A 25000-nucleotide genomic window follows, 5' to 3' on the forward strand; every position below is an offset into this window, starting at 1 on the left:
ACAATGCTTGGGAAGCTACAGAGGCGCTGAAAAAATTCCTTGGTCCTGCCTATCACAAGAGTAACGAGAACATGTTTGTGTCTTGTTATAAGTGTTATCGAGACTGTTTGGTAAGCATAGTGACTTGGCACGAATGGAGCTCAAGCTGAATCTCGTGTTTTAGTTTGTTGAGGACGGTCAGGACATCGTGTTTTACAAGAACGCATCTGGTTTAGCTCAACGAGTACCTGTTGAGGAGAATGGCAACATCTCCGACTCTGGTATTGATATGGCCGAGTCGAAGTAGTTTTTTCTTGAGCTGTATATGCGGGGATTGTAAATATCCGTGGTATGTAGAGGGTAGGGTTTAACGAAATATAGAAGTCGACTGCTGTGGTTTATGATACATTCGTTTCTGACTCACCTGTTGCTTTCTCGCTGTAGGTTCAGGCATGAAACTAAACAGATAGCAATTGTAAACGAACTTCCGGTACTTGGAAAAGCATTCGTCGAGGAGAGGTGCTTTACAAAGGGTAAGCGGGCTCAAGGCCTTTTGGGATCAGGAATTGGTACAAAATTCTCTACGTTTCTGCTCGTGTTGGGGTATATTGATGGAGCGATGGACTACTGTCATAAAGGCGCTTGGGTTCTACTACCACATCATACGATATAAATAACTGGTTGATGGCGTGTTTTGGTGTAATCTCTTGGCTGATCCAGTAGCTAGTAGACAAGTTCGTCCGTTTGTCCGCTGTTCGCTATTCCTAGTTTATTGTCTTACCATTTTTTTTCTTGTTTTTCCATTCTGTAGTGAAACTGGAATACAAACGGCAGACCAAAGGATGTTTAGAGGAGTATCAATATGACGTTTTGGAGACTTTGTTCAGACAGACGAATTACTTGAATTCGTGCGTGCATACATGTATCTCAATAAGAAACATTATAGCTCACAACGAATGAGCTAGGAGAGGCGAAAGAAAAGGTCGTCAAAGTTCTCAGGGTGTTTCTGATGGTTGCCATATCCGACTCCGACAAATCTCAATAAAGCGGAGATTGATATCAGTAATTGATAATTGATGATATCTTTAGTACAGGAGTGAGACAAGTGATCGATGTACCCAGGGTAACTACGGATGGATGCCCATCCTTTCGAGTTGCTGTCATTATTACCCCTGTCATTTCATGGCGTGCGCGAAGAATGGAATAGCACCAAGACTCATCATGCATTTATCATCAAACAAACAGAATCATCAATTATCGTCATATAGCCGCGTTTATCTCCGTAGTATCGTATCGTAACCATTTAAACTGAGAGAACAAAACTATGACACTTCGCACCTCGTTTTATCTGCAGTCCGTAATGAAACAGTGATTACTGTACCCAATCGCCGCTATACTCGGAACTACTAGGGCTATGGGCTTTAGATGATTGCGCTACAACCCGCGCTTGGTAGCTGGCTGATTGACCGGGCATTGTCGTACCCTCTTCTGAAGACTTGTCTTCAAAGTTACCTTCTCCTGGTGACCGACTCCTTTCCCACTGCTTCAGCTCCTGCGAGAACTGAGGTCTTATAGTCAGCACAGATCTTTTATTGAAAGTAATCCAATGGGAATTACCTTGTCAAAAGCCATTGTCGCCTCTAAACTTCCATCATCTTCATCATCTGATCCCCCTTTTACATCCAACAATGTCTGGATTCTGTGTTGCGCCTGCGCAAGATCATCTCTCAAGGACTCCATGTCCCTCTCAGCCTCGTCGAGCCTCATTCTCAGCAGGTCTACCTCACGATTGCGAGCGGAGAGAACATCTTGAGAGGCTGAAAAGTCTTCTTGAAGCTTCTGGTGTTGGTTTTGAAGGACGTTAAAGCGGCGCTGTACATCTGATTCGATGACTGAGGACGATGAGGGTGTAGAGCGACCAGAGATAGATGAGCGACCTCGGAGATGGTCAAGCTCAGTTTGGATGGTGGTGTTGGTAGCCTTCTGTCTATTTAACTCGTCCTGTCACCCATCAGCACGAACCTCGAGGGGCAATGAGCTAAGAGCTAACATACCTTCATCCTCTTCAGCATCTTTTCTGTACCTTTCACATACCTCACAGCCGTTTGATAGTCTGTCTCAAGCCCAGCAACCTTATCTCGATGCTCTTTTTCCATGTCTATCAACTTCTTCTCCAATTCGCTAACTCTAGTCATCTCTCCACTTGTGGGAGTTGGTGACCGCATACTCGCGCTTGTCGGACTTCGGGCGCCCTTAATGCGCTCCACCAACTTGCCGAGGGACTCGACCTTGACTTCCGCTTCTTCACATCGTGTTCGTAGGTCTTGTATTTCACGCTGGGCGGCTTCGCTGACTCGGGTCTGCTCCCGCAATTTGCCTTCTAGTTCGCGAGTAGAGGGCGCTTTGATATCTTCGAGGTCAGAGTCGTTGACGGCGATGCCATGGTCCGCAAGTAGATTACGCAGCATGGCGCACCTCGTTTCCACCTCAGTCATAGCTATCTCTTTCTCTTTTAACTCCTCATCCCTTGTCGAATGGAGCTGTTTGTACCGGGCGACCTCCGCTTGGGCACTCAGCAGCTTGGTCTGACTAGTCCGAAGCTCGCCTCGTAGCGTTTGAACCTTACTTTCCACGTCACGCATTTTCGTTCGATGTTGATTCACACCTGACTCGGCAGCGTCGACTCGTTGTCCGGCCTCCTTCAGCATTTTTCTGAGGCTTTTACCCTCTTCCTCCAGAGCCTGTAATTGTTCTTGGTGGCCCCTAGCGGCACGGGTCTCGTCTGCTCGCATCTCTTTGTGGGAATCTAGTATTTCACCGAGTCTAGAGGTTGTCACCGCCCTCAAAGCGTCTGCTTCTTCTCGAGATTTCGCATACGCATTTTCAATCTCCTTGAGCTTTTCGGTAGCGAGCTCCGCATTCCTCGTTCTGGATTCTAGCTCGGCTCTACATTCCGCCAGCTCCTCCTCCAGTTGCTGCACTTTAACACTCTCCTTTGTGTACATTGCCTCCATCTCAGAAGCCATAAGTCCAGCAGAAGTGATTGCTGCCTGGACTTCGCTGACAAGTTGAATATTCTGATCTCTCGTAGCAATCGCTTCGTCAAGTTGTGACCGCAGTTGGTCTCGCTCGGCTTCGCGCTGTTGAACCCTGGAAGATAAAGTAATCAATTGTTCGCTATGCTCGCGAGCGCCTTGCTCATAAGTCAAAAAATGGCCGCGTAACCGTTCTAACTCTTCAAGTGCCTCCTTCTGGGCCTCTTCTGCCTCTTCTGCCCTCCTCAGTGTCTCTGCTTCGCGTTGAGTTGCCGAAGAATGCAGACAATTCGCCTGTTCTCGCCCTTCTTTCTCCCATTCTAGCTCTTTACTCATTTGAGCATTCTCATTAGCCAAAATGTTGATCTGCTTCTCTAATTCATTGATGCGTTCCTTTTCAACCCTCTTGAGATCAAGGAGTGAATTTGTTTCAAGGGCGGCAATTTTGGCGCGGTAGAACGCTGTTTCTTGCAGAGCACCTCGGCGGAGATGATCTGCTTCCACGGATTTAGCAGAAGCAGCTCGAATCTGAGCGACTAGGTCATTCTATCACTATATCAGCTTGTGACAATGGCTAGCATCTCCCCTTACTTACCTGCATTTTAGCCTTCTCTTTCTTCAGCCGCACAAGTGCATCAGTCAACCTGCCCACTAAACCATCATTCTGTTTATTATCGTCTGCTTGTTCTTCTTTGTCTCCTCCAGAGGGCTTTTGTTCTTCGTCGCCCAGCAAGAATCCTTGTTTCACTGCTCGGTTTAGGATTATCTTGAGAGCAGTTTCTCTTCTCTTTCCCTCCTCCACTTCATTCTCCTTTGCCCTGACTTCCTTCACCAGATCGTTGGAGGCACCGAAACTACTGGGCCTACTAGAGGCAGATTGACGGAATCCGTTAGCAGTGGGTGATCGACGGCCGTAATAGAACGCATCAGGAGGCGGAGGTGCACGCTCGCGCTCCGATGAAGGTCCATCGGCATTTCGGAGACGAGGTGAGGGGGATCGGGTTCCGTTCACGGATGAATGGAACATCTTGGGATGGTTCTTGGGAGACGTAGGTGAGATGTGCGTAGGGGAAGTGACCCGCGAGGGTAAAGATGACTGCACCGGGCTTTGAGCCTGATCTGACGCTTGACTTGAGTAATGTAATTTCGTGGGTGACATAGCCTCTCGAAATTCCTCATCACCTTCCCGACGTGGGCGCTGAGGCGGGGGACCGTTTGGTTTCGTAGTCAGCACAGGACCGACGTTTCGAGGTGATTGGAGTGGAGGTTGAGGGATTTGAGCCTGCGATTGTGGCGAAACCTGAGTATCTAATACTTGTGACTGGCTTTGGGTAAGAACATGCTGAGTTGATGGGCCTCGTTCCGAAGAAGGAGAACTTGTCCCTGTACGAGTGTTTAAACCCTCCGTAGATGCCGACTGTGGCAGCCTTCCTGGGGTTTGCCCTTGCTGTTGCCCGGGTTGAGGCGTGCCTTGCATGCCTCTTGAATCTGCTTGATCCGCCATTGTCGTTTTGCTCTTTGCATCATGAGGGTATTTGATCTTACTGGTATCCAGCACGTGGATTTTTTGCGGGTCATCCCGTTCTCCGGGTTCGAGAGGAACTTGATTAGCCTCACCACCGACCACAAATATTTTTCCGTGAGCGGAAACCATAGCATGCCCTGAACGAGCAGCTGGTGAAGGGCCCATGTTTTGAAACATGAACCATCTTTGATCTATTTTCATTAGCCTTCCAAGTTTGTTGTCAAAGACGTTAAAAACGTGACATACTGGAAAGTCTAAAGGCCGCCAAATCACCCAAATCTTTACCCTTTACATCCCGTCCTCCGAAGATATATATAGTGTCATCCACAATCGCTGCAGCATGACCTTCTCTCGGTAAAGGGATAAACCCTATGCATGAGAGTTCGGCCCATGCACCAGTCGATGGATCAAAACACCATGTATCGTTATAGTGGTAGTTACCGTCCGTACCTCCAAAGCTACAACATCTCAGCACGTCACACATGAATCACTTTTGTACTCACAGGTAAAGTTTACCGCTGGACGCTGCCACCAACACATGACCTGTTCGACGAGGCGGTGGAGGTGTGGTGTATGAAACTTGCTCCCACGTATGTACCATCGCTGTGCCAGATACTATGGAGCATGAACGCACCATTCATCGTGAGAAATGAGATAAACATACACTGCTTGATATCGTACATCCACATGTCGTTCATGAACATGCCATCCGCCTGGCCTCCGAAAACATAAAACCGATTCTCAACCATACAGGCTGCATGGCCGTACCTTCCAACGGGTCCTTTGGATATGGGGACCTTTGTCCACTCTTGTGAACCTACTCCTTCATAAGCGCGGTACGTACCTGCTTGTCAAAAATGGACTTACGCAAGTCAAGGATGTACAATCCCTCATCCTGCTCATCTGCAACGTCAATCTTGGTGTCCCCCCCCCACACAACCATAATTCTATCCATGATCACACTCGCATGTCCTACCCTCGGAGGCGGTGCATCTCCCTTAGTCTTGACATACATTACTGAGAGATCTCGGATGTCAATAGACCATAGGTCATTTCTAACCTTTTCATTGACGAGGCCTCCAAACACAAGCATATGACCAGAGTGAGAGGGGAAGCAAGGGACTGAAAGCCCATACCGGGGGAAGGGAGACGCAGGGACGTTTTGGCCAGAAGAGTATAGACGAAGGGGTCGGATTTGCCAGGGATATGACAGAGGGTTTGGCGAGGGGTGAGGGCGGCTTTGCAGTTGTCCCTGGCCAATCTCCTGAGATTGTCCTTGAGGATGATTGGAATGAAGAGCCTGGTGTTGCAATTGTCCTTGTTGTGGTTGTGCCGAAGCTTGTACCGAAGCTGGAGCAGATGAGTGTATCGGGGGTGGAGACATACCCAGATGCGGCGATCCTCCATACCCTCCAGAGGCAGCGGGTCCATTGGCAGATGGTGTCGGTGACTGTGGATTGATACGATATCCAAGTTGAGGGTGTGGTGTACTCATCATACTCATGTGGCCAGCATGTGTATCGACTTGTCCCGGGAGATGTTGGTTGAGTTGGGGTGACTGGCCTGAATGAGCCGGGTAAGATGCTTGGGCGCTGGATTTGAGTTGCTTTACAGGATCCCATAATCAGTGTTACTTCCACATGCACCTTACTGCGCATAGCGGACCATAGACGACTCATCACGTCCGGCGCAATTTCCGTCTACGCGTACATAGGCGTGAAGAACGGGTGACATACCGGGTTGCTTGTCATTCTTCTAGGATTGTTGTTGCCCCCTATACCTACATTCCCGTAGGCCTGTCCCCTATGAGGCGCTGCAGAGGGTGCGACTCTATGTTGATATGAGATGTCAGCTTTCATAGTACAGGCGAAAAGACAGGACTTGCGGTTGGGTAGCAGCCGGGGCTGGTGTGGTCGCTGGGGGCGGATGAAGGTCTGCCTTCGAATGTTTCCTCTTGAAGAGGGACATGGCGGGATAGGAATGGGAAGAACAGAATGAAGAAGAAGAAGAGAAGATAAAAAAAAGCAGAGGAAAACAAAGAGATCAGAGGGCAGGAACGAGGCTGCGCGCACAGACGCGTTCTGCGTTGGGCAACGGTCGTCTTCATCTTATCGGTGTCCCGATCTAAGCGCTTGCTTGCATATTTATTTGACGTGCTGTGTACAGGAAAAAAATTGTCCGCACAGTCACCATCACATGACTGCGTTCTGTGTTTCTCAAGTATCATTGATGATAATATGGCCCTGCTGAAAAGAAGAGGGGTGAATCAGGCAAACTATGTGCATTCACACGACAAAGGATCCAAGCAATGACGATTTGAGGACCGCCGGTAGGACAGAATATGATTGATTGCATGGCAAATTAAAACAGTAACTGTCTACTTTTCAAGGCTATCCGACCTAATCCCGTCTACACAAAGTGTCTAGTTGATAGAGACAAGTTTGACGTCGAACTTGAGGGTGGAGCTACGATAGGATTAGCAACTTCCTCTCTGACCGATTTCTAATTGAATATAATCACTTCTTGGGAATACCAGGGATCTTCTGGTTACCGTAGGCCAAAGCGGCGGGAATCTACAAGATTGCTTGTCAGTCGTACAATAATGAGGCAAAGACACCGACGACAACACATACGGTCAACCTCCTCTCACCACCGACCGCCATGCCGGCCAAACCCTCATCCCAACCCCTGATAACCTCACCCTTTCCAAGGACGAAAGAGAAGGGTTTGCCGGAGGTGTTAGCATCAAACTGCTTTCCGTTGGTGAGCTTGCCGATGTATCTTTATGGAGGCAATCAGCACATAAAGAAAGACCATCAATTCCATGTAATAATGCGCTTACCGCATGCCCAAACGCTTGCCGGTTTTGGCAACGGGGCCGTCGCCAATCTTGATGTCTTCGATAATTAAACCAGAGGGAAGAGTCTTCTACGATTAGCAGAGTCAGTGATAATTATTCTTCCATCGTTCCATGACAAGTTGTATCGACTTCTATGCATTAAAGGCAGGTAGTCAAGCATTTTGAGTGTCTGGCGGAGACAGCAAAGATACATGAGAGGGAAGCAGATCACTTCCTCACCTTCTGGGGAGCTTTGGCCTCCTTCTTTGTGGCAGGCTTCTCGGCAACGGCAGCAGCAGCGGGTTTCTCCTCGGCCTTTTCACCCTCAACCTTAGCCTTCTTAGCAAGCTTCTTCTTCTGAGCTTTGCTCAAAGCGGCATCCTCCTTAGCGGGTGACTCAAGCTCTTCAGCCTTGCGTTTTTGAGCAGGCTTGGCTTCGGGGACAGGCTTTTTGTCCGCGGCAGGCAGGGCCTTCTTAGTCTTGGGAGTGGGTTCATCGGGAATTTCAGTAATCTTGCTGTCACAATTATAAGCATTAATCACGAGCCAACCATAATTGACTTACGCGACAGCAGCCTCCTCCTCAGAGTCAAGCTCAAGGTCGTCATCAGAGCCGTAAAGCTCAGAGTAGTCATCCTCGCCATCGAAATCAGAGTCAGACTCGTCGTCAGAGTCCTCGTCTTGTTGGATGTAGTTGCCCATAAGGTGAACAACGCTGCCCCTTCTATCAACAGTAATTCGTGGGAAGTAAAGTGAGGTACGTACTTGTCACCAGTGACTTCAAACACAACAACCTCACCACGGACAAAAGTAAGGTTGAGAGAAGCTTGTTCGGTCTAAACACAGTCAGCGTTAAATACAGGGCGCTTAAGAGGTAATAGTTTCACCTTGCCGGCAGTAAGGGAGCAGAGAACGTTTGTCTCCTCCAACTCATCTTCGAAGTCGCTCTCGTCCTCGTCCTCTTCCTCACTGTCCTCTTCCTCTACCTTCTCGGCCTTCTTACCCTTCTTTTGCTTTACCTCCTCGACTTCCATCTCTCCGTCATCCTCTTCAGAAAGGATCTCTTCATCCTCATCCTCATCGCTCCATTCGTCGTCGCTCTCCAACATTGACTGAGAGATGGGGTTGTGGGTAACCTTAACGACAGAGCGACCATCCTTAGAGCGGAGCTCCTCACCGAGAGCAGCGTTGGTGATCTGGAAATCACGTCGGACGTAAGTGGGATATTGTTGACCAGGGAGAAGGGTCAAGCTCTAAAAACAAGTCAGCTATGATTTTTGTTTAAAGATCGATGACTTACCCAAAGATTCATAGCAAGAGGCATTTTGTTGATTTCTGTTTTGTGATGGAAAGAGAAGAGACGATGAAAAGGTGTGTTAGCGTTGAAATATTTCTGGGATGCCGCCAGAAAAACAATCACCGCTCTCAACTTTTTAAAACTGAAGGACAGCCACGTGGCCAAAGTGGAGGGGCCGGAAATAGCGGGATAAGGGATGTGTGGCAAACGGGGGGAGGGATGACGCGCTGTCATTCACTCCTGGCCTCTGCAGGACACTTGGCAGGAAGGAACAAGGAAGGAGGAAAGAAAGATAAACCAGGATACAAGAATAGACGAAACACTTTAGCCCATCAAGCTGACTCAACCATTATGGTAAGTCCCCTCACCTGTCCGTCCTTCTCCAGCTTATCATACTTCACGAACAAGTCAAACACCCTCCGTCCTTACCTCAACGCCGTCCGCGCAACCCTCACTGCCGCACTTACCCTGTCCAACTTCTCATCTCAAGTAGTTGAACGGCACAATAAGCCCGAAGTAGAGTGCGGCACCTCGCCAGAGGTTGTCCTCCATCCGTTGATCATCTCGAGGAATGAGAGCGAAAGGGTGCTCATAGAGCCCAGTGTCAACTCAATCAGGCTCAGTATCGCAATTAAACAAGCAGATGAGATTGAGAAGATTCTGTGTCACAAGTTTACCAGATTCATGATGATGAGAGCAGAAGGTTTCGTTATTCTCAGAAGAAAGCCCTTACCTGTAAGCACTCGTTGAGGCGAGCTGGCGAGCTATCAGCCTGTTAACACCCTGGCAGGGCTACGACATCTCGTTTTTGATAACCAATTTCCATTCTGAATCAATGCTCAAGCACAAGCTTGTCGATTTCATCATTCAATTTATGGAAGACGTGGATAAGGAAATTAGTGAGATGAAGCTTTCCCTCAACGCCAGGGCGCGAATTGTCGCAGAGAGTTACCTTTCTACGGTAGGTTTATCATCTTCATCTCGATAGATACTGATTGGGCAATACAGTTTGCGTGAGGAAGAAATCATACTAGATTATACCAACATTTGTATGGGATGTATTGTAACAATTTTACATTGCATGCTGTCTAAAAATTGAACCACAAGCGTCAAAATATGCCAAAATGATTATCGCCTTCTCTCAATCCTCACCACCAGATCTTGCCCAAGTCTTGCAATCTCCCCGATAATTGCCTCTTTATTAATTTCCACGAGCTCGGCCTACACATTAGGTCGATGATCAGCATCATCAATATCAGAGAAACGAATATGACTTACTTCGGACTTTACAGGCATACCGTTCCAACCTAAGAATGATTTCAAACCCCTCGCGCCATCCCTTGCAAGATTCCAAACGCCGCCCACTGCATCGCCTCCGTGACGGTCAACAAAGAACATGAGGCTGTCCCCGTAAATCTTTTTCAGATCGCGGACGAACAAAGCGGCTGGATCAAAGTCGATCCTCATACCATCGCTTTCTTCTGAGGATGAAGTGAGGTTGCGGTATTTGAGGTGAGGCTCCCATAAAGAAGGGTCAGGCAGGATGGATTGAGCGGACGTCGAGAGAAATTTGGGAGATAGATGGATAATGATGTCGTAATGCTCCAAAGGAGTGATGAACAGTGCCTTTAACAGATTAGTGCCGCACGTAAATTACAACACTGATGTACTAACCGTGACATCTAGACTCCCCTTTTCGATACTATCTTTGACGGCCCTCACAGTAGCTCTTGCCAATGCTCCCACGCGTACCGCCACAGCCTTGCCAATTCCTTTTGTCCACCTCATCCCTTCCACATCCTGCTCTGTGCATACGACCCACGCATGGACATTCCCTTCGTTACCTTCAGTGCCCTTCTCCTTGGCACGGAGATGCTCAAACAATTTAAGTGCCTCCTCTTTGAGTTCGGCAGGGAACCTCACGCGCCCGGACGCGGAAGCTGAAGTTGGAGAAGAGGCACTGACGATAGGAATGAGCAAGGGCTCAGTCCTCCAGTCCCAACATTCCAGCAATTCCATTGCTCTCATAAATCCTCCTACCGCACTGGAAGGCGTCTTTCCCCTTCCTGGCTCGAGATACACGCCCGCCATGATCAGCTCGACTATCTCCTCCCTCACTCCACTTTCACCCAGAAGCATATGAGCAGCAAACCACCTCTTCAAGAGACGGCAAGCGGAGGAATATGTCGGATACCTGTGGTGCATCGGCGCAAGGGAAGAATGATGAGCAGGTAGGTAGTGGAATCTTTCGAGGTGAATCGCGAGAGCAGGAACCACAAGTCGACGAGGGGGATAGGGAAGCGAGGTAGCGAAAAGCGGTTTTTCTTCTTGGAGCACCCGTTCGAGCATGGTTTTCTCCCGCTCATAGTAGATCCGAAGCCTGAAAGAAATGCCCTCTGGGAGCATTACCGCTAAAGATGCTTGGTCTTCGATCTCACTCGCCCCAGCGTCAAAGACAATATCGGCTTTTATCTCCGGAAGTCTTGATGGTAGAATCCTTGCCAATTTTTCGAATAAAGCAAGCTTGACCTTTTGGACGGCGGCAAGATCGTCGGGCCATTTTGGTGAACTCTCAAACTGTACGATAACATCGGCAGAAGGGATGTATTTGATGCAATCCGGCGCGGCAGAAAAGCGATGAATGTCCACGGGATGAGGTACAAATGTGGAGGAATAACGAAGGAGAGGAGAAGAAGGCTGAACATTGAGAACAGCGAGGGGAAGTTTGTGGTCAATATCTTTCAAAACTTTGTAAAGGCTATCGTAGCCACTCAGCATCGGTCGGAAGCCAAGCTTCTCAGAACCCTTGATAGTGATCGCATCCCTAGCGGACGATGGGATTTGAATGAGACTTAACCAGCTTTGCGAGCTGGAAAAGGAAGTAACCGCGTCTCCCGGGATAGAGTAATGGTTTTCCAGAAGATATCTGACAATTTTGCTTGGAATCAAAGCCGCATCTTCAGGTCTCGAGAGATCCCAAACCACACTCTCTGCAATGCTCCCATCCTTGAACCTTCGCAGCTCAGCTTTCTCCCCCCAAAGTCCACGGAAAGCTTCGCCTTCCAAAGGCTTGTCAGAAGATGGTCCAATGTCCAGGACGCGGTTGGCATGGGAAGGGTCTAAAAGCAATCCCACAGAGATGCTGTGGTCAGAAATCGGGCAGATATGAACAAAATTCACTCGGTTGGAGAGACCTTGGCGGAGAGTCGAAGAGAAGACGGTTACGGCGAGAGAAGAGACCGAAGGGTGTTCGGAGCGTTTATATAGATCATCTGGGAGTCGGGCTGATGAGATGTCGATGCTATCGATGATGAGCTTCTAGATAACAAGATGAAAGAAGATAAAACATACTGGAAGAATTCATCAAACACCGCAGGACCAAGATCAAATTCCTTCAGGAAAACGTCCGCGAATCGCTCTCCGCTTTCATCTTCCAACATCGCCAATGTCTCCCTTGCGTGATATCTTAAGAAATCGATTTCACCCTCGTCCCAGCCAGCAAATATATTGACGAGGCCAGAGGGATCAGTAAATACGTGAGAGAAGGTGAGAAACACAGAATGCTCGAAGGACGAAGGTGAGGAGGGCGGATGGAGAAAGATAGGGGTTTGTTTAAAGTCGGTATGAGCTATAAATTGTCAGTCAGCAAGTGATACAAACATCGTAAAGTAACAACTGACCCAAAAATTCCCAGGCAGCCCGAAGGGCGCCCCAAGCTCCCAAGCTCCTACCTACGCCTGCAACTTTTTTCACCTGCTCTCTCTTTCCGCCTACACCGCCCACCCAACCTCCGTTGATAACCCAACCCAATACCATCCCAGCTAACCATGCACTGCCTCCCCTTTCTCTTCGTATCCCCCTTCGCTTTGCCCAGATTCTCCATAGAGCAAGGAAAGAGTCAACAGTGCGAGCATTTGATGGAAGGAGTTGAGAAAGTCGGTGCAAATGGAGAAGATGAGGTTTGTGCAGGGTATCATGCAATATAGATGTATTGTATAGAGGTGATGGGGTACCACTAGTTTGGTCAGTAGTGGCAAATAAGGCAGTGCGGACAAGGGATTTCGCTGGAGATAAGGATGACAGAGGGAAAAGAGATGAAGGGATAGAGGCGTGGATACGAATGTCCACTTTCGATTTGAGCCCTTGATCTACATATGTAGTTAGACACAAATGGCTGGAGCTTTGGCGTGCAAACTCACCCTTGCCGGCACGGACGACAACGATAGGCCGCCTCTCGTCGGCCATGTTTGTAGCCCACTCAATCTTAACTCCTTTCAATTCACCCTCTTTAGTAGCCAGTCGTTGCAGTTCAGAGAAGATGACAGCTAGATAGAAAATCCGCTTGTGAAAATATCTGTAATCAAGCCTATCTTTGGGTGAAAAGATGCCCTATAAATTCTGTCAGTAAAGTGTCATACTCGGTGCAAGCAACTCACATGCGGCATTGCAACTACAAGATCAATCCCTCCCATTTCCCCCTTTTCCTTTTTGTATCCACCTACAACACTCCAGCTGCCTCCGATGACAACTTCCTCGGGCTTGGCCCATCCCAACGTCCACTTGATCTCTTTGCCATTCTTGAGAGGCGAGAACTCCGCAGGGCCAGGGAATGGCACCTTTATGCCAATCCGCTTAATAGCCTTGGCAGGATGCAAGCTTTCTATCGCGGGCATCCCAAGGATTCTGGAGTGAATGGCTGTTAATAAGTCTTTGAGAGCGGCGTGAGGTGCAGTCGGCAAAAGAGAAGCCTCTAAAAGCTCTGATAATTGCAAAGAAAAGGTTGTGCCACCAGTTTCTTCGGCACGACGGAGTGCCTCCATTTCTGACAAAGTTGGTGCCTTGTAAAGGTTTTTCGAGGAGCGAGAGGGCCCTGCAGTGGGTCGGTCGTGCTCTTCGCTTTCAGAAGCTTCTTCGTGGGCATCTGCGTCGCTGACGGATCCCGCGTCGTCGGAAAATACTTGTTGATCGATCATAGGATCTTCAAGTGGTTCCATGGCTTCCTCGTCGTAGCTAATTGATGATTCATTCCCCAATTCCTGGAGATCATTGTCATTTTCAGCTCGGGATGATTGTGGGACAGCCGGTCCCCGCTGCTGTTCATCAGTATGATAGATTAATGGGACAAGCATTTCGACCCCGACGCACCTTGTTCCCTGATCCATTTTCCAACGTCGCTTTCCTCTTCAGTGAATGTTGGGCGACCATGTTTCTCATACGGTTGTAACTGTTGTGTCCCACAAGTTCTTTCTTCAATTGCCGCTGAAATTTATGAGTGAAACGTTACGTAATGTGTACCGCGACGGCTTTTGCAGCCAAACAAACAAGCCACCTCGCCCGTCAACCGTGACTGAAGTCTAATGACCAACATTCATCTCTTGCCTTGTCTTTTTTGCAGTTCCTGATTTCTACACCATACAGGTCAGCATGTCAGCAAAGACAGTAAGATCAGTCCATGCCGCAGTCACATTATCCACGCCTCCCCCCCTCTCAAAGCATTCCAGAAGCGCTTTTAGCGAGGCAGAGAGGCAAGGTCTACTCCAAAACTTCGATCTCGAGGGTAAGTAGTGATTGTAGCCTTGTAACTGTCGCTCATGAACCATTCGACTAGTCCAAGACAAATTGCAATACTTCAGGTCCATGCTCAAGCAGACACTCGATTCATTTAGTCTGCGTGGGGAAACAGAGATTCTTTCCATACCACGCGAACTACGTACCATGACTTTGGGCGAATTGGAAGAAAAGTGGGGCGGAGGCTGGGCTGGTACCTTTCATAGAATCAAGACAGAAAGGTTCGAGGTGGAGGAAAAAGAACGGGAGGAAAGAGAGGAAAAGGGAAGGGAGGAAGCGGTGAAAGGAAAAAGGTGAGTGACTTTATGATTTTTTCCTTTAATCATTGCTGATGCAGCATTTCAAGAAAAAGGAATATCGCTACGACTTCTAGGGCAAACTCGCCCGCTAGATCAACTAAGAATCGTGAGAGCCACATCCCGAAGATAAATGCGACCATAACTAAAGTGGACTAGCTCGACGAGAAGCCCCCACCGGTCCTAATCGTAATGCTCCTAGTCGTGCGACTTCATCCACAGCCGCTGCCAGAGCCAAGCCAGCAGCCATGTCTAAACGGACCAGTAAGGCCATCGTAGCCTCTTCATCCAATTCCACTAGTGTAGGTTGTAATCTTAGCTGGTTAAAGTAAGCCAATATTTTTTCCTATAGGGCCTTCCGCAAGTCCATATCTTCAATCCCGCTTTGCCAACCGCCCCTTTTCGCTCAGCTGGGGCCGGTTCTGCTGCCCGTCCTTCTCCGATCTCGAAGGTGACCCATTCATATTCCTGTTCTCGCGAACTTTCAGACAATTCCGGAAGCATAATCTCTGTTAATGAAGATTCTCTCGAAGGGGACGAAGAAGAAGACGACTTGCCTGATCCGCAGGCGATGGAAGCCAAGTTACTTTCCCAACCTGAAGCCAAGTCACCCACGTCAAAGAGCAGATCCAGGAAGAAGAGAGGACCGTCATTGATCTTCCATCAGTCCTTTGGTGCAGGAAAGATAATATCTACCCCAGAACCTCCCAGCTCTTTGGATTCAGACGAACCTCTAGCAACCATCCAGCTTTCAGACGGGCGCGAAATTAGCTTCAATCCGTTCTCTCTTACTCCTGGCCGCGTCGAGAGGGAGCTAGAAGAAGGAGGTGTGAGTAAGGAAGAGAAAATCAGAGTGCAAAATGAAGTGCATGCGGAGGTCGTCAAGAGTTTGCAAGCTAGAATGGAAAAATGGAAGGTTTAGTCGGTGAAAATGGGGTAGGACAGGCAGTAGCTTCACAATCATTGTTATTATCCATGTTCATATTCCTAGTCGCATAATGTAGAGTTTCTATGTATCTGTAATTGCGAGATGCGAGACATCCTCGTCTTTGATATTTTGCATTCAGTTTCCAGCAAACGATGGTCTCGTACAGAGCAAAGAGATTAGATTAGAAGATATTGTACATGTTTGTTAAGACGACACCAAATCTTAAAAATGTTTTCCCTTGCGAAATATCTGTGATGACTGCTACCTTGAAATTTTTTTATACGCTCATCTGGCTGATCATCTGTGATAAATGGGCAGAGTCGGCAACGTAATCAGGCGGTGCAACCTTTCGGCACTGATATCGCACCCTTACTTGATCCTACAGGCATTGTCAATTGTCAACTCTACCAGTTGAAGCTGTGCTCAGCCGCTTACATTGAAAGAGTCCTGTTTTGCCATCATCTGGAACACATACGTCCTTGCTGTCGCTTTGGCAAAATGAACATCATAATCCAGATCATTTCCCTCATTCTTCAGTTTCATCAAGTCGTTGGCGCTGATGCCCATGATTTGTTCGGCAGTTTCATTGAATGCCGTCATCCAGAATTGACCTGTGTAATCCATCACATTCATCGAAAGAATGTAGCTGAAAAAGAATCAGAGCCGTCGTGTAATCGAGACTGCCATGACTTACCGATGAATGGGTTCATCCCACCTTCGTTGACATTTTTCACACCACCAACCACTACCATCTTCCACCACCTTTTTCGCACAATTATCGGGATTGGCGCAAGCTGGATAAGAAAAGGGATCTTTTTTGATAAACGCTACAGTGGCTTCGGTACTGAAGAAGTCGGTCTTCTCTGACATACCGAGCTGCTCATCCTTTACTTGTGCGATCGTCTTTAGTTCAGCAGGTCGCGTCGCGGCACCTGCAGCAGTGTTGATAGCACTGTCACCGACAGACGCAGTAGTGTACGCCGTGAAGTGCTTATTATGCCCTTCGGCATCAAACCAGCCTCGAAGAGAGTGAGCTTCAGGAATATCAGGATTAATAGTCATTGTGGCGTTGCTGAACATCGAAAGTGATCGACCTCCAAAGTCGCCAACTTTGACGCCCTTGAAAGCAATAACTGGCTGATCATCCGCTTGGAATGTTTCAGCTTGCTTACCCCAAAGGGTAAGACGGACGCTTTGACCGGACTGATCAACAAGTTGCAGCTCTCGTTTGGCAAACTATGACGGGTGAGCAAAATGCTTAATCATTGCGATTTATACCCACTGGCTTATTTGTAGCTCGAGATGTTACAGATCCTAGTTCACCCACCTCCCTCACCACGCCAATAACATCTAGAGATGATTGTTCAGCCTGGCCCTTCAAAAAAGACTGTTGGCGTACCACAGACATCATCCTTTTGTAGTTCTCCAAGATCTCCAATACCTTTGAAGTTATATTTGACCTGCGGCACTGACTCGTCTGCACAAGGCTCGATCTCTGTGTCCCTCTCAAACATGATCTCATACTCATTGTTGACGTTGCTGAACTGCTTTTTAGCAATGTTGATCCGAGCACGCGACACAAAAAACACCTTGCCGACTTCAAGAAGGTTGTAGAAATTGTCGACAGCATCGTTGAATCCGGTGGCTCTGATTTCCCCCTTTGCGCGATAATCAGCTTCTTCAAGTTCATGACGACCCGGCCCGGCGAAACTTACAGTTTCATCCATAAAAGTCACGTTGAAAAGTTTACCATCCCCTCTTTGATTAGAATAATGTCGGATGTCAGACTTTTGAGTTACCCGAGCTTTGATGGTCCATCTTTCCAGAAATCAGAAACATCCTTTCACTAGCCATACCAGTCTCACCTATTCTGATAAGGGCTCAATCCTTCGATGGGGTACAGTGGTCCCAAGTCGCCTTTGGGCTTTGTGTTCCCTGGTCTAGCAGAAGAGGCATTCCGGCCAGGTACCTGGGCTCGCGCAGGCGCGGGTGCAGTAGCAGATTGAAGAGGGGCAGAATGGGCTCCGGCAGGCTGGGCTGAGGCGGACGCGCCACTCTTTGCTTGGTCAACGCTGACAGGGTTTCCAATCTTTTCGTCTGTCCAAGGAACAACTTCCAGAGCGAGAATAATCAATAGTCTTGTATCGCCCATCAGAATCGGATACTTGAGTGATTGGAACAACTTACTTTCGGCCTGAAACACTATTAACAGAAAAGTTTACAACCTTGACAAGAGAATGTTTGTCAACTTGCTTGCTCTCCACAAAATGATTCAATTGAGTAGCAAGCATTGCCTGAATAAAGTACTGTCCATCCGACAAAATTGCTCTGCTAAGTCCATCAGTATCAAACCATCAAAGAATATTACAAGAGTTCACATACCGGTATCTGTCGACAGCAGTTGTGTCAGTGGAAGCAATCTTTTTTACGTTGAGGACCTGAACGACAGAATCAAAGCATTCTGAGACATCCTCTGCGGACGTTGCTCGCTCGCAGAATCCGACTGTAAGTGGGCTTGCCATTGTAGGAGTCAATAGGCGGTTATGGATCGGAATGATAAAGCAATGACAAATGAAGTTGGGAGATGGAAATGGATGGCGAGAGCTGACTGGACTGATTCTCGCGTCGACGCGTTTCCGGGAATATATTTCTAGTCACGTGACCTATTTTGGGAGACGCGTCAACCTACGCGCACATTAGCGGAATCAATTTTCGCCGCCGCACGGCTCAACAAATACATATTACTGCCTCAGTGTTCCGAATATCCCTCGATACGTTCCCAATGCCGTCCGCAACCTACGCAAGGCAGTCCGCTAATGCTCTCAACAGAGCCACACGAGGTGATGATTCTTTATCTCCTCCAGCCGGCCCCTCCAATGCTCGGGACGAAGATGTCAAAATGAACACAAGGGGATCTCCAAGTGAAGACGAGGATGAAGAAGAAGATATCGAAGGCTGGACAGAAGACACCTTTGTGGACAAACCAGTAAATGGATCACAGCCTACAATGACAATGGCAAGTTTCCATGCCGTTTATCCCTTATAGCTTGAAACTGAGAAGAGTAGTTCCGGACGTTGAAAAGTAAGCTGGAAGAAGTAACCAATCGTCTGGAGGAAGCCATCGAAGAAATCAAAGACGCTGCTTTTGCCATTGAAGAAGCCAACCCCAATGATGAAGTACGCTCGATAATGTGATCTGAACATGCCATATCTGATACCTGTTCAGTCCCTCGAAAATATTGAAGGATCATTATTCAAAGCATTTGACCAGCGCCAGGTTCTCCAGATCAAGATCAGATGCCTCGAGCAATTAGAAGCGCGTTTGAAAGGTGGTGAAGAATACGTATGCTAATTTCTTTTCTTCTCATCGTCAATCTGTGACTGATTCAGCGCATCAGACGAATGTCAATGATGCTTTTAACCACCTGTCCGAACCCGAAATCAAAGAGTACCTGGCCAAGTCTCAACGTGCTAAATGTGTGCCTCCTTTGCGTAAGATCCCTTTGCAGTAACGCTGACAATATGAGCAGTAAGGAAGTTTAAAGAGTATATCGATTTCCGTTCCAACCTCTGGTCCATCAATCACGACGATGCTTGTCCACCTGTTTCTAGTTTCCTTGAGAAAGGCATTAATGATGAAGAGTCAGATGATGAGATTGACGTTGGGGGTCAAACGCAGACCTACAGATGCCCGATTACACTCACTCTCTACCAGGACCCAATGACTTGGTGGGTAGATTTTTGGTTTTGAAGTCTTTTGCTGAGAGAAGAACAGTACAAAGTGTAGTCATACCTATTCTAAGATTGCTATCTATGATCTTATTGATAGTGCCAGAAAGCAGCGGAGGTCGGCGAAGTGTCCCGTCACTGGGTGCTCCGTCACGATCGAGAAATCTGATCTAAAAGTGAGTGTCTAGCTCTGTTGCCAGCAATGGAAATTGGCTCATTATGACGATTGCAGCCGAATCCAAGCATGCAGAAGCGTGCAAATGAATTCGCCCGACGCCAGCAAGATAAAGATGATGAAAGAGAGGATGATATTGCAAGCATTGAAGATAGTGATGAAGACTAAAACTATTGATGTTTTCATCGGTCTTGGCAGTTACGAAACTAGAGATGAGACTATAGCTGGGCATATACCTTCATACCTCCAATTCTGTATACAATATGATAACAATCCACCAGTTTGATGACTTTTATAACAATGTGGAATCCCTGTTTTCAGCCGGCGTTTTAGCGTCATATCCTCTTGTGTTCTTTAGAACATCATCTTCCTCATTGACTACATGCACCTTCTCACCCTCTGGATTTGATTCCGCCTCCTTAGCTTTCCTAGCTTCCTCATATTTTATCGTCACCATCCTCAGTGCACTCTCGGCATCTGAATCGCCGGTCCTATCCTTTGTGCTTTGTGCTACGGGGGCAGTAGGTGCCTGAAATTCACATGGCGTAAAATTATAGTCATTATCATCGCCACGGTTCCTCTGCCTGTCAGAGAAAGAGGCGAGAGCCAGCGAGGGATCATGCGTGGGTCGCTTGTCATTAGACGATACCGAATGTACCTCTTCACGTAGGTCATTACTTTTTTTCTCTGGTTGTGAGCGATAAACTTCGGAAAAGCGGGCACTACCAGAGAGATCCGGTACCTGCTCTGGCGCGCGTAGTTGGACCTTCTGATCGTTCTGTTGCCCTAGACTCTTCGGCTTTGATGGAGAATCAAAAGCACTCTTCCTGGGAGGGAGGGGCGGCGGAACGCCAACATTATGTGCAGGCAAAATGCCCCTTGGTGGTTCTTGCTCTATTTTCTCCTCAGTTTGCATGGGTTCAGTATTCTTTCTCGGCGGCAATGTAGAAGGCTCCGGCTTGAGCTCGTCTTTCGCATCTTCCGTGGATTCCAGCTTCGAGTCCTCTTCTTGATCATGCCTTATGGCGGACCCTTCATTCAATTTTGATGGCACTAGGTCAGAGGAACCAATACCTGTGACTTGGCCGGGGCGTTTTGGTACGCTAGGCACCACCATAATTCTCTCTGCAGTCGGCTGAGTTGAGACAGGAGCGGAACTCGATTGACGCCTGGTGTGTCCTTGAGACATAGGTTGAGCTTGGGCTGCAAGTATATTGGACGATGTGGAAGCCGCGTCATCTTTGATCACACCGGTGGTGGGTCGCCCGCCTACGGGTGTCCACTTGGAAGGCGAAACTCCAACAGAAGCCAAACTCGACGTTTTGGAGGGAGACGGAAGTAGACTGGGCCGAGAGACGGTCGATGAAGAACGTTGTCTTTCAGGAATGAGCATTGGGCTAGAGTGTGTATGAGGAACGACAGTGGCATGAGTTTCGTGCGCTGCAGCATTGAGTCTCTCTTGAAGTGACAACCCATGCGACAGACTACTGGTCGTTCTCCTGTGAGTTTGAGACTGGCTGGGTAATGGTATATGATCGTCATCCCGCACATCTTCTTCTTCTTCTTTGGGCCTGTAGAGGGCCTGCCTCCCTTCATCTTTTTCCGATCTACCCCCTTCCTCGATGATTCCAGCCTTTGACCGGCGCTTTGCACCAAAGTTCACGCTCCACTTCTTCATCTGATCTTTAGCACTGTCCATCTGAGCTTGAAGCGCCTTCTTGTCCCTCGACCGGAGGCTGCTTATGAGAGACGAGGTGCTTCCCATCCCTAGTTGATGAGGGAGGGCGAAAGTCTCGTCGGTAGGTATAACGTTGGGAAATGCTTCCGTCGATGATGTGGCTATGGAGGACGTTTCTGAAAACTTAGATGGCGAAGGGGCAACGAGACCCAACGTACTTCTACTACCTGAAGTAACGTCATCGATTCCACTAGCTCGCACCGGTTCGGGTATATCTGAGTGAGAAGAAGTCGATAAAGAAACCTCCACTGAGGCGATCTCCGGCCTATTTTCCCAGTTCGTTTGTCCCTTCTGTCCAATTTTCCTATCGGCTTCCTGGCTCTCCATGCTTCTCTTCGACAAGTTCTCATTAGTGGAATTATCATCATCTGCTCCTTGGCCCACACCGCCGGTTAAAGTCTGAGCCACCGAAGATGATGGCTTGGCTCCTGAAGCAGCGAACCATTTCTTTGTAGCACTTAAGGCGGCAGCTTTCTTTGATGACGCACTGCCAGAAGGGAGCGTGATCGGTGCTGTTTCTGTGCGGACGATCTCCGTGCCAGTATCAGCTCCCGATTCGGAGCTCGGGATTGACGGAGTTAGCGGCGGGACCGTGGTAGTGGAAGTGTATACGGTCTGCTTTTGATGTCTTTGACGAAGCGTAGTACTGCTTGCTTCAGAACTAGGTGACAAGGCATCTTGTGTGGACCTCTCTGATGCATGGAAGGTATCTTCTCTTTCCCCCTTGGCATTTCTTTTGGCTTTCGCTGCAAAATCGAAAATCCCACCTCGGACGGGATAGTCGCAGGAATTGAAAAAAGCCAAATCGTCCATGTTAGGTAAAACGACCGATTCCGCGATCTGTGGCCGGGGAAAGGGCAGAGTGGGAGAAGCAGAAAATGAGCTTTTATCGCAAGGTCCGACGAAGTTCACTCACAACATCTCGCAGCTGCTTCTCAATTGCCTTTAGGACCATACTAATTTGGATCTTCCGCTCACTGACTACCGGGATGATCTCCATTTCAATCTTGGGCATCTTAGTGAAGCCATACCATATCCTATTGCTTGGCGGCTCCTTGATTTGCACCAAAAGATTACCTTCGAATGATTTTAGAACAACAGCCAATACAAGGTCTACTACATATGGCTTAAAGCCGGTAGGGATAGTAGCAGTCGTCGCGATGGTCAGTCGAACATCTGAGGCGGGCTGGGAAGCACGTGAACGGTGTTGGACATGGACCTCAAAAGCTGCTGTACCCGATGCCGTCAAGTCTTTAAGCATCGGTTTGGAAAAACTATGTAAACATTGTTAATGAAGAGAAGCTTATGTTATAGGACGAAAGACACTTACAAAGGAGGAGAAGATCCAACGTTAACTTCTCGCACGACAATGGGACTGAGGAAACTAGGTCTTGGGACTTTTGATAATTTCTTCATAATTTTGCTTATGATAAACTAGAATAAAGTCAGTACTAACACAGTATATTCCAACTTTTCGGAACACTTACTTGCTCGAACGCTTCTGTCCTGTAGTATCCAAAAAAAACTCGACCCATGAAGGCATTGAACCATCTCATAGGTATGGGGTCTGGTTCCGTATCGATAGTGTCCACCATATTTTGCATATCTTTGCTTGAGAATACATCGTCAAAGGTGGGTTGGCAAGAGGACACCTGAAGTAAAGCCATGTACCAGTCTTCCATCCTTCCCAGAACGGTCAGGTGTGAAGAAAATTTGTAGAGATAAACTCACTTGGTGTTAGATTTTGAGAACAAATATATTGGCCCACTGGCTTCCCCATCTGCATCTTCAGCACTCATAGATTTACTAAGTAATGGGATACCTCTTCCTCCTTCTCTGAGCTTCAGCACTATCGCATTTCTTTTTGAAAACATCTCTCCGTCCCTTCCGTTGAATTGCCCCCCACCATCCTCGACTTCCACGTTATAGTCTTCAATCCCGATAGCTGCGGCGCAATTTGACTGACTTTCGTCCTCATACAAAAAGAGAACTGATGATTTAAGGACACAAAAGAAATAGGATTTCGGTGCAGGTAGTTTATTCTGTCGGGGAACAATGCTGCGATATGTTTGAGCGATACGAGAGGAATATGTTGACTTTGCCGCTGGATTCATGCTTGGGGCATTAGAATCCCCAAGTGCAGTGTTAATCGACTGATCAATGTCTTTCAGCTCTGCTGACCGTTTCGCCGGATTTTCGTCCTCAGTCAGTACTTCTGGTAGTGGAGGCGCAATTGATCCAGTAGTTGCCATCGAGGAACCTCCCTTGTTTGATGAAGAAATGCCTCCGTCGCCGCCTGTACTATTGGAGTGAAACTGACGTCTAATCGTCAGCCATCCTGATAAAGAATGCGTCTCGGAAGTAGTCGCCCTCTCTTTCGAATGACGCTTCTGCAGTTGCTCCTCTTTCTCCGTCTGACTTTGCAATTGGTTTTTACGAAGCTTAAAAGGATCATCATCCCTTATAGGGGATGAGCCATACTTGATAGCGTACACTTGAGGGAATGTTAGTGACTAGCTGATGCTTGAAAGCATGACGTACCAACGATAATGACGACGACCAAAGGAACGAACGTCAAGCCGCCTAAGACATAAATAAAGAGCCATTGGAATGGCCACCACATAGTATGAGATGATTATCTATAGAACCATACACGTCGAGCAGAGGATGAAGGATGAAAACAGAAAATGAATTGAGTAGCACATCCGTAAATCCAATCTCTTTCGTTGCTGGCAGTTCAGCCACGCAGGTGGAGGCGGCGAGACGGTGACGTATTACGTATGTACCCCCCCTCCGCGAATAATAACTGTCGAGGATGTGTGTGCATCATGGATATAAATTGCTACATAATTAATAGTTGTGTAATAGGTCAGCTATTACGCGCATTACTTATTTAATTATGCTTTATGGTACTAATATATTAGGGAGCTAGATGCCGAAATGGCAGACGACACTGAAAGCTCTGCGTGTGTCGAATTTCACTTAGGGCTGAAAATCCATGCATCCTCACCCATAGTAATATAAGCTTCAGGACAGGTACTCTCGCAATTTCTCCTTGATTGCCTTTTCTTCCACGGGGATGATGTGATCATCCACGCTTTCGATCAAACGCTTCATTGCCAACGTCTCGCCCACCGTCTCTGCCTTCATCCACACTCGACCGTTAAGACCAATAGCAATCTCAAAAGGAAAAATAGAAGCGATAGTGGGCAAGACAATGTGGTTTCTATCAAGAAGACTACCACTGCAGATTAGTATGAACAACAGACGCAAGAGTAGGAAGATATTTACCGTCTACACAGCTGGAGGGTTGCATTGACCATCACTCCCCCTTTCAACTCACCAAAACCATCCGACTTGCCAGTATTGGGATCAAAACATTCAAGTTCAGGTTCCATATCTCGACTAGCGGACATCACACGCGCAAACACTAATGTACCAACCTATTGATCAAGTAAGTCGATCAGTTTTCGTCTAGTCAAACATGAATTGGAACCAGCCCACCTTGAGGTTTGGTTTACTCCTCTTTGTGGCACCCTCAAACGCCAAAGCGTCGAGTTGGGCCATCTGCGAAGAGCCCAGATCTACACGATATCCGTCGGCATGTCTAGCAATGATTATCCCCAAGACTATATCTTTTTGCGCAGGTATATACTACAAGTCAATTTAAGTTACGGCCCTATCTCATTTGCATTGGCAACAACTGACCCTCTTCGAGTTTCCTTCTATCCACAATTTCTGACTCCGTTCCTTTCCTTTTCCCGAATGCAGCATCCCCAGTCTCGTTGCGATATATCCCTGAGCTGATGAGGATCCGGACGCGGTACTAGAGGAAGCTTGTAAGGTTGGAGTCGATTGGGAGATGCCGGGGCCTAGTACGACGGCTTTCGA

At 47.8% G+C, this 25000-nt stretch overlaps 10 protein-coding genes across 10 annotated transcripts in view; 4 read left to right on the forward strand and 6 right to left on the reverse strand.

Moving 5' to 3' along the window:
* Window positions 1-286, forward strand: part of CNBD3600 (hypothetical protein) — a gene marked incomplete at both ends in the record, with an annotated part of 1684 nt that extends 1398 nt beyond the window's left edge. Inside the window, 2 exons of the mRNA XM_770860.1 lie at window positions 1-110; window positions 164-286. The exon at window positions 1-110 is cut by the window's left edge and continues 515 nt beyond it. Of these exons, the coding sequence (XP_775953.1) occupies window positions 1-110; window positions 164-286 (233 nt within the window). The remainder of the gene's footprint in view (window positions 111-163) is intronic.
* A 1065-nt stretch (window positions 287-1351) lies between these two features.
* Window positions 1352-6290, reverse strand: CNBD3610 (hypothetical protein; the record flags this gene model as incomplete). The annotated part of the gene is made up of 9 exons (XM_770861.1): window positions 1352-1540; window positions 1597-1966; window positions 2074-3560; window positions 3610-4730; window positions 4786-4997; window positions 5043-5154; window positions 5204-5356; window positions 5407-6145; window positions 6276-6290. 9 exons carry the CDS (start codon window positions 6288-6290, stop codon window positions 1352-1354), a joined length of 4398 nt encoding a protein of 1465 aa, XP_775954.1.
* Window positions 6291-6961: 671 nt separating this feature from the next.
* Window positions 6962-8702, reverse strand: CNBD3620 (hypothetical protein; the record flags this gene model as incomplete). The annotated part of the gene is made up of 9 exons (XM_770862.1): window positions 6962-7004; window positions 7060-7112; window positions 7173-7320; window positions 7382-7467; window positions 7619-7895; window positions 7944-8093; window positions 8144-8214; window positions 8266-8631; window positions 8679-8702. The coding sequence occupies 9 exons, from the start codon at window positions 8700-8702 to the stop codon at window positions 6962-6964; spliced, it is 1218 nt and encodes a 405-aa protein (XP_775955.1).
* Window positions 8703-9026: 324 nt separating this feature from the next.
* Window positions 9027-9692, forward strand: CNBD3630 (hypothetical protein; the record flags this gene model as incomplete). Its single annotated transcript, XM_770863.1, has 4 exons — window positions 9027-9029; window positions 9084-9410; window positions 9466-9636; window positions 9684-9692. 4 exons carry the CDS (start codon window positions 9027-9029, stop codon window positions 9690-9692), a joined length of 510 nt encoding a protein of 169 aa, XP_775956.1.
* Window positions 9693-9803: 111 nt separating this feature from the next.
* CNBD3640 (hypothetical protein) lies at window positions 9804-13880 on the reverse strand (the record flags this gene model as incomplete). Its single annotated transcript, XM_770864.1, has 8 exons — window positions 9804-9896; window positions 9954-10301; window positions 10350-11976; window positions 12027-12303; window positions 12356-12823; window positions 12875-13064; window positions 13112-13765; window positions 13821-13880. 8 exons carry the CDS (start codon window positions 13878-13880, stop codon window positions 9804-9806), a joined length of 3717 nt encoding a protein of 1238 aa, XP_775957.1.
* Window positions 13881-14099: 219 nt separating this feature from the next.
* On the forward strand, window positions 14100-15461 carry CNBD3650 (hypothetical protein; the record flags this gene model as incomplete). Its single annotated transcript, XM_770865.1, has 5 exons — window positions 14100-14232; window positions 14284-14536; window positions 14590-14648; window positions 14699-14841; window positions 14892-15461. 5 exons carry the CDS (start codon window positions 14100-14102, stop codon window positions 15459-15461), a joined length of 1158 nt encoding a protein of 385 aa, XP_775958.1.
* Window positions 15462-15744: 283 nt separating this feature from the next.
* Window positions 15745-17989, reverse strand: CNBD3660 (hypothetical protein; the record flags this gene model as incomplete). The annotated part of the gene is made up of 9 exons (XM_770866.1): window positions 15745-15846; window positions 15903-16113; window positions 16162-16703; window positions 16750-16817; window positions 16867-17125; window positions 17183-17285; window positions 17333-17605; window positions 17655-17795; window positions 17850-17989. 9 exons carry the CDS (start codon window positions 17987-17989, stop codon window positions 15745-15747), a joined length of 1839 nt encoding a protein of 612 aa, XP_775959.1.
* Window positions 17990-18249: 260 nt separating this feature from the next.
* Window positions 18250-19539, forward strand: CNBD3670 (hypothetical protein; the record flags this gene model as incomplete). Its single annotated transcript, XM_770867.1, has 7 exons — window positions 18250-18453; window positions 18534-18644; window positions 18694-18810; window positions 18866-18944; window positions 18998-19196; window positions 19243-19372; window positions 19429-19539. The coding sequence occupies 7 exons, from the start codon at window positions 18250-18252 to the stop codon at window positions 19537-19539; spliced, it is 951 nt and encodes a 316-aa protein (XP_775960.1).
* A 124-nt stretch (window positions 19540-19663) lies between these two features.
* On the reverse strand, window positions 19664-23732 carry CNBD3680 (hypothetical protein; the record flags this gene model as incomplete). The annotated part of the gene is made up of 7 exons (XM_770868.1): window positions 19664-21627; window positions 21757-21949; window positions 22026-22383; window positions 22440-22543; window positions 22597-22792; window positions 22841-23603; window positions 23651-23732. 7 exons carry the CDS (start codon window positions 23730-23732, stop codon window positions 19664-19666), a joined length of 3660 nt encoding a protein of 1219 aa, XP_775961.1.
* A 404-nt stretch (window positions 23733-24136) lies between these two features.
* Window positions 24137-25000, reverse strand: part of CNBD3690 (hypothetical protein) — a gene marked incomplete at both ends in the record, with an annotated part of 912 nt that continues 48 nt past the window's right edge. Inside the window, 4 exons of the mRNA XM_770869.1 lie at window positions 24137-24347; window positions 24401-24552; window positions 24614-24763; window positions 24818-25000. The exon at window positions 24818-25000 is cut by the window's right edge and continues 48 nt beyond it. Coding sequence (XP_775962.1) covers window positions 24137-24347; window positions 24401-24552; window positions 24614-24763; window positions 24818-25000 — 696 coding nt within the window. The remainder of the gene's footprint in view (window positions 24348-24400; window positions 24553-24613; window positions 24764-24817) is intronic.

The sequence above is a fragment of the Cryptococcus neoformans genome, chromosome 4 (assembly GCF_000149385.1).
Source record: "Cryptococcus neoformans var. neoformans B-3501A chromosome 4, whole genome shotgun sequence".
Taxonomy (NCBI): Eukaryota; Fungi; Basidiomycota; class Tremellomycetes; order Tremellales; family Cryptococcaceae; genus Cryptococcus; species Cryptococcus deneoformans.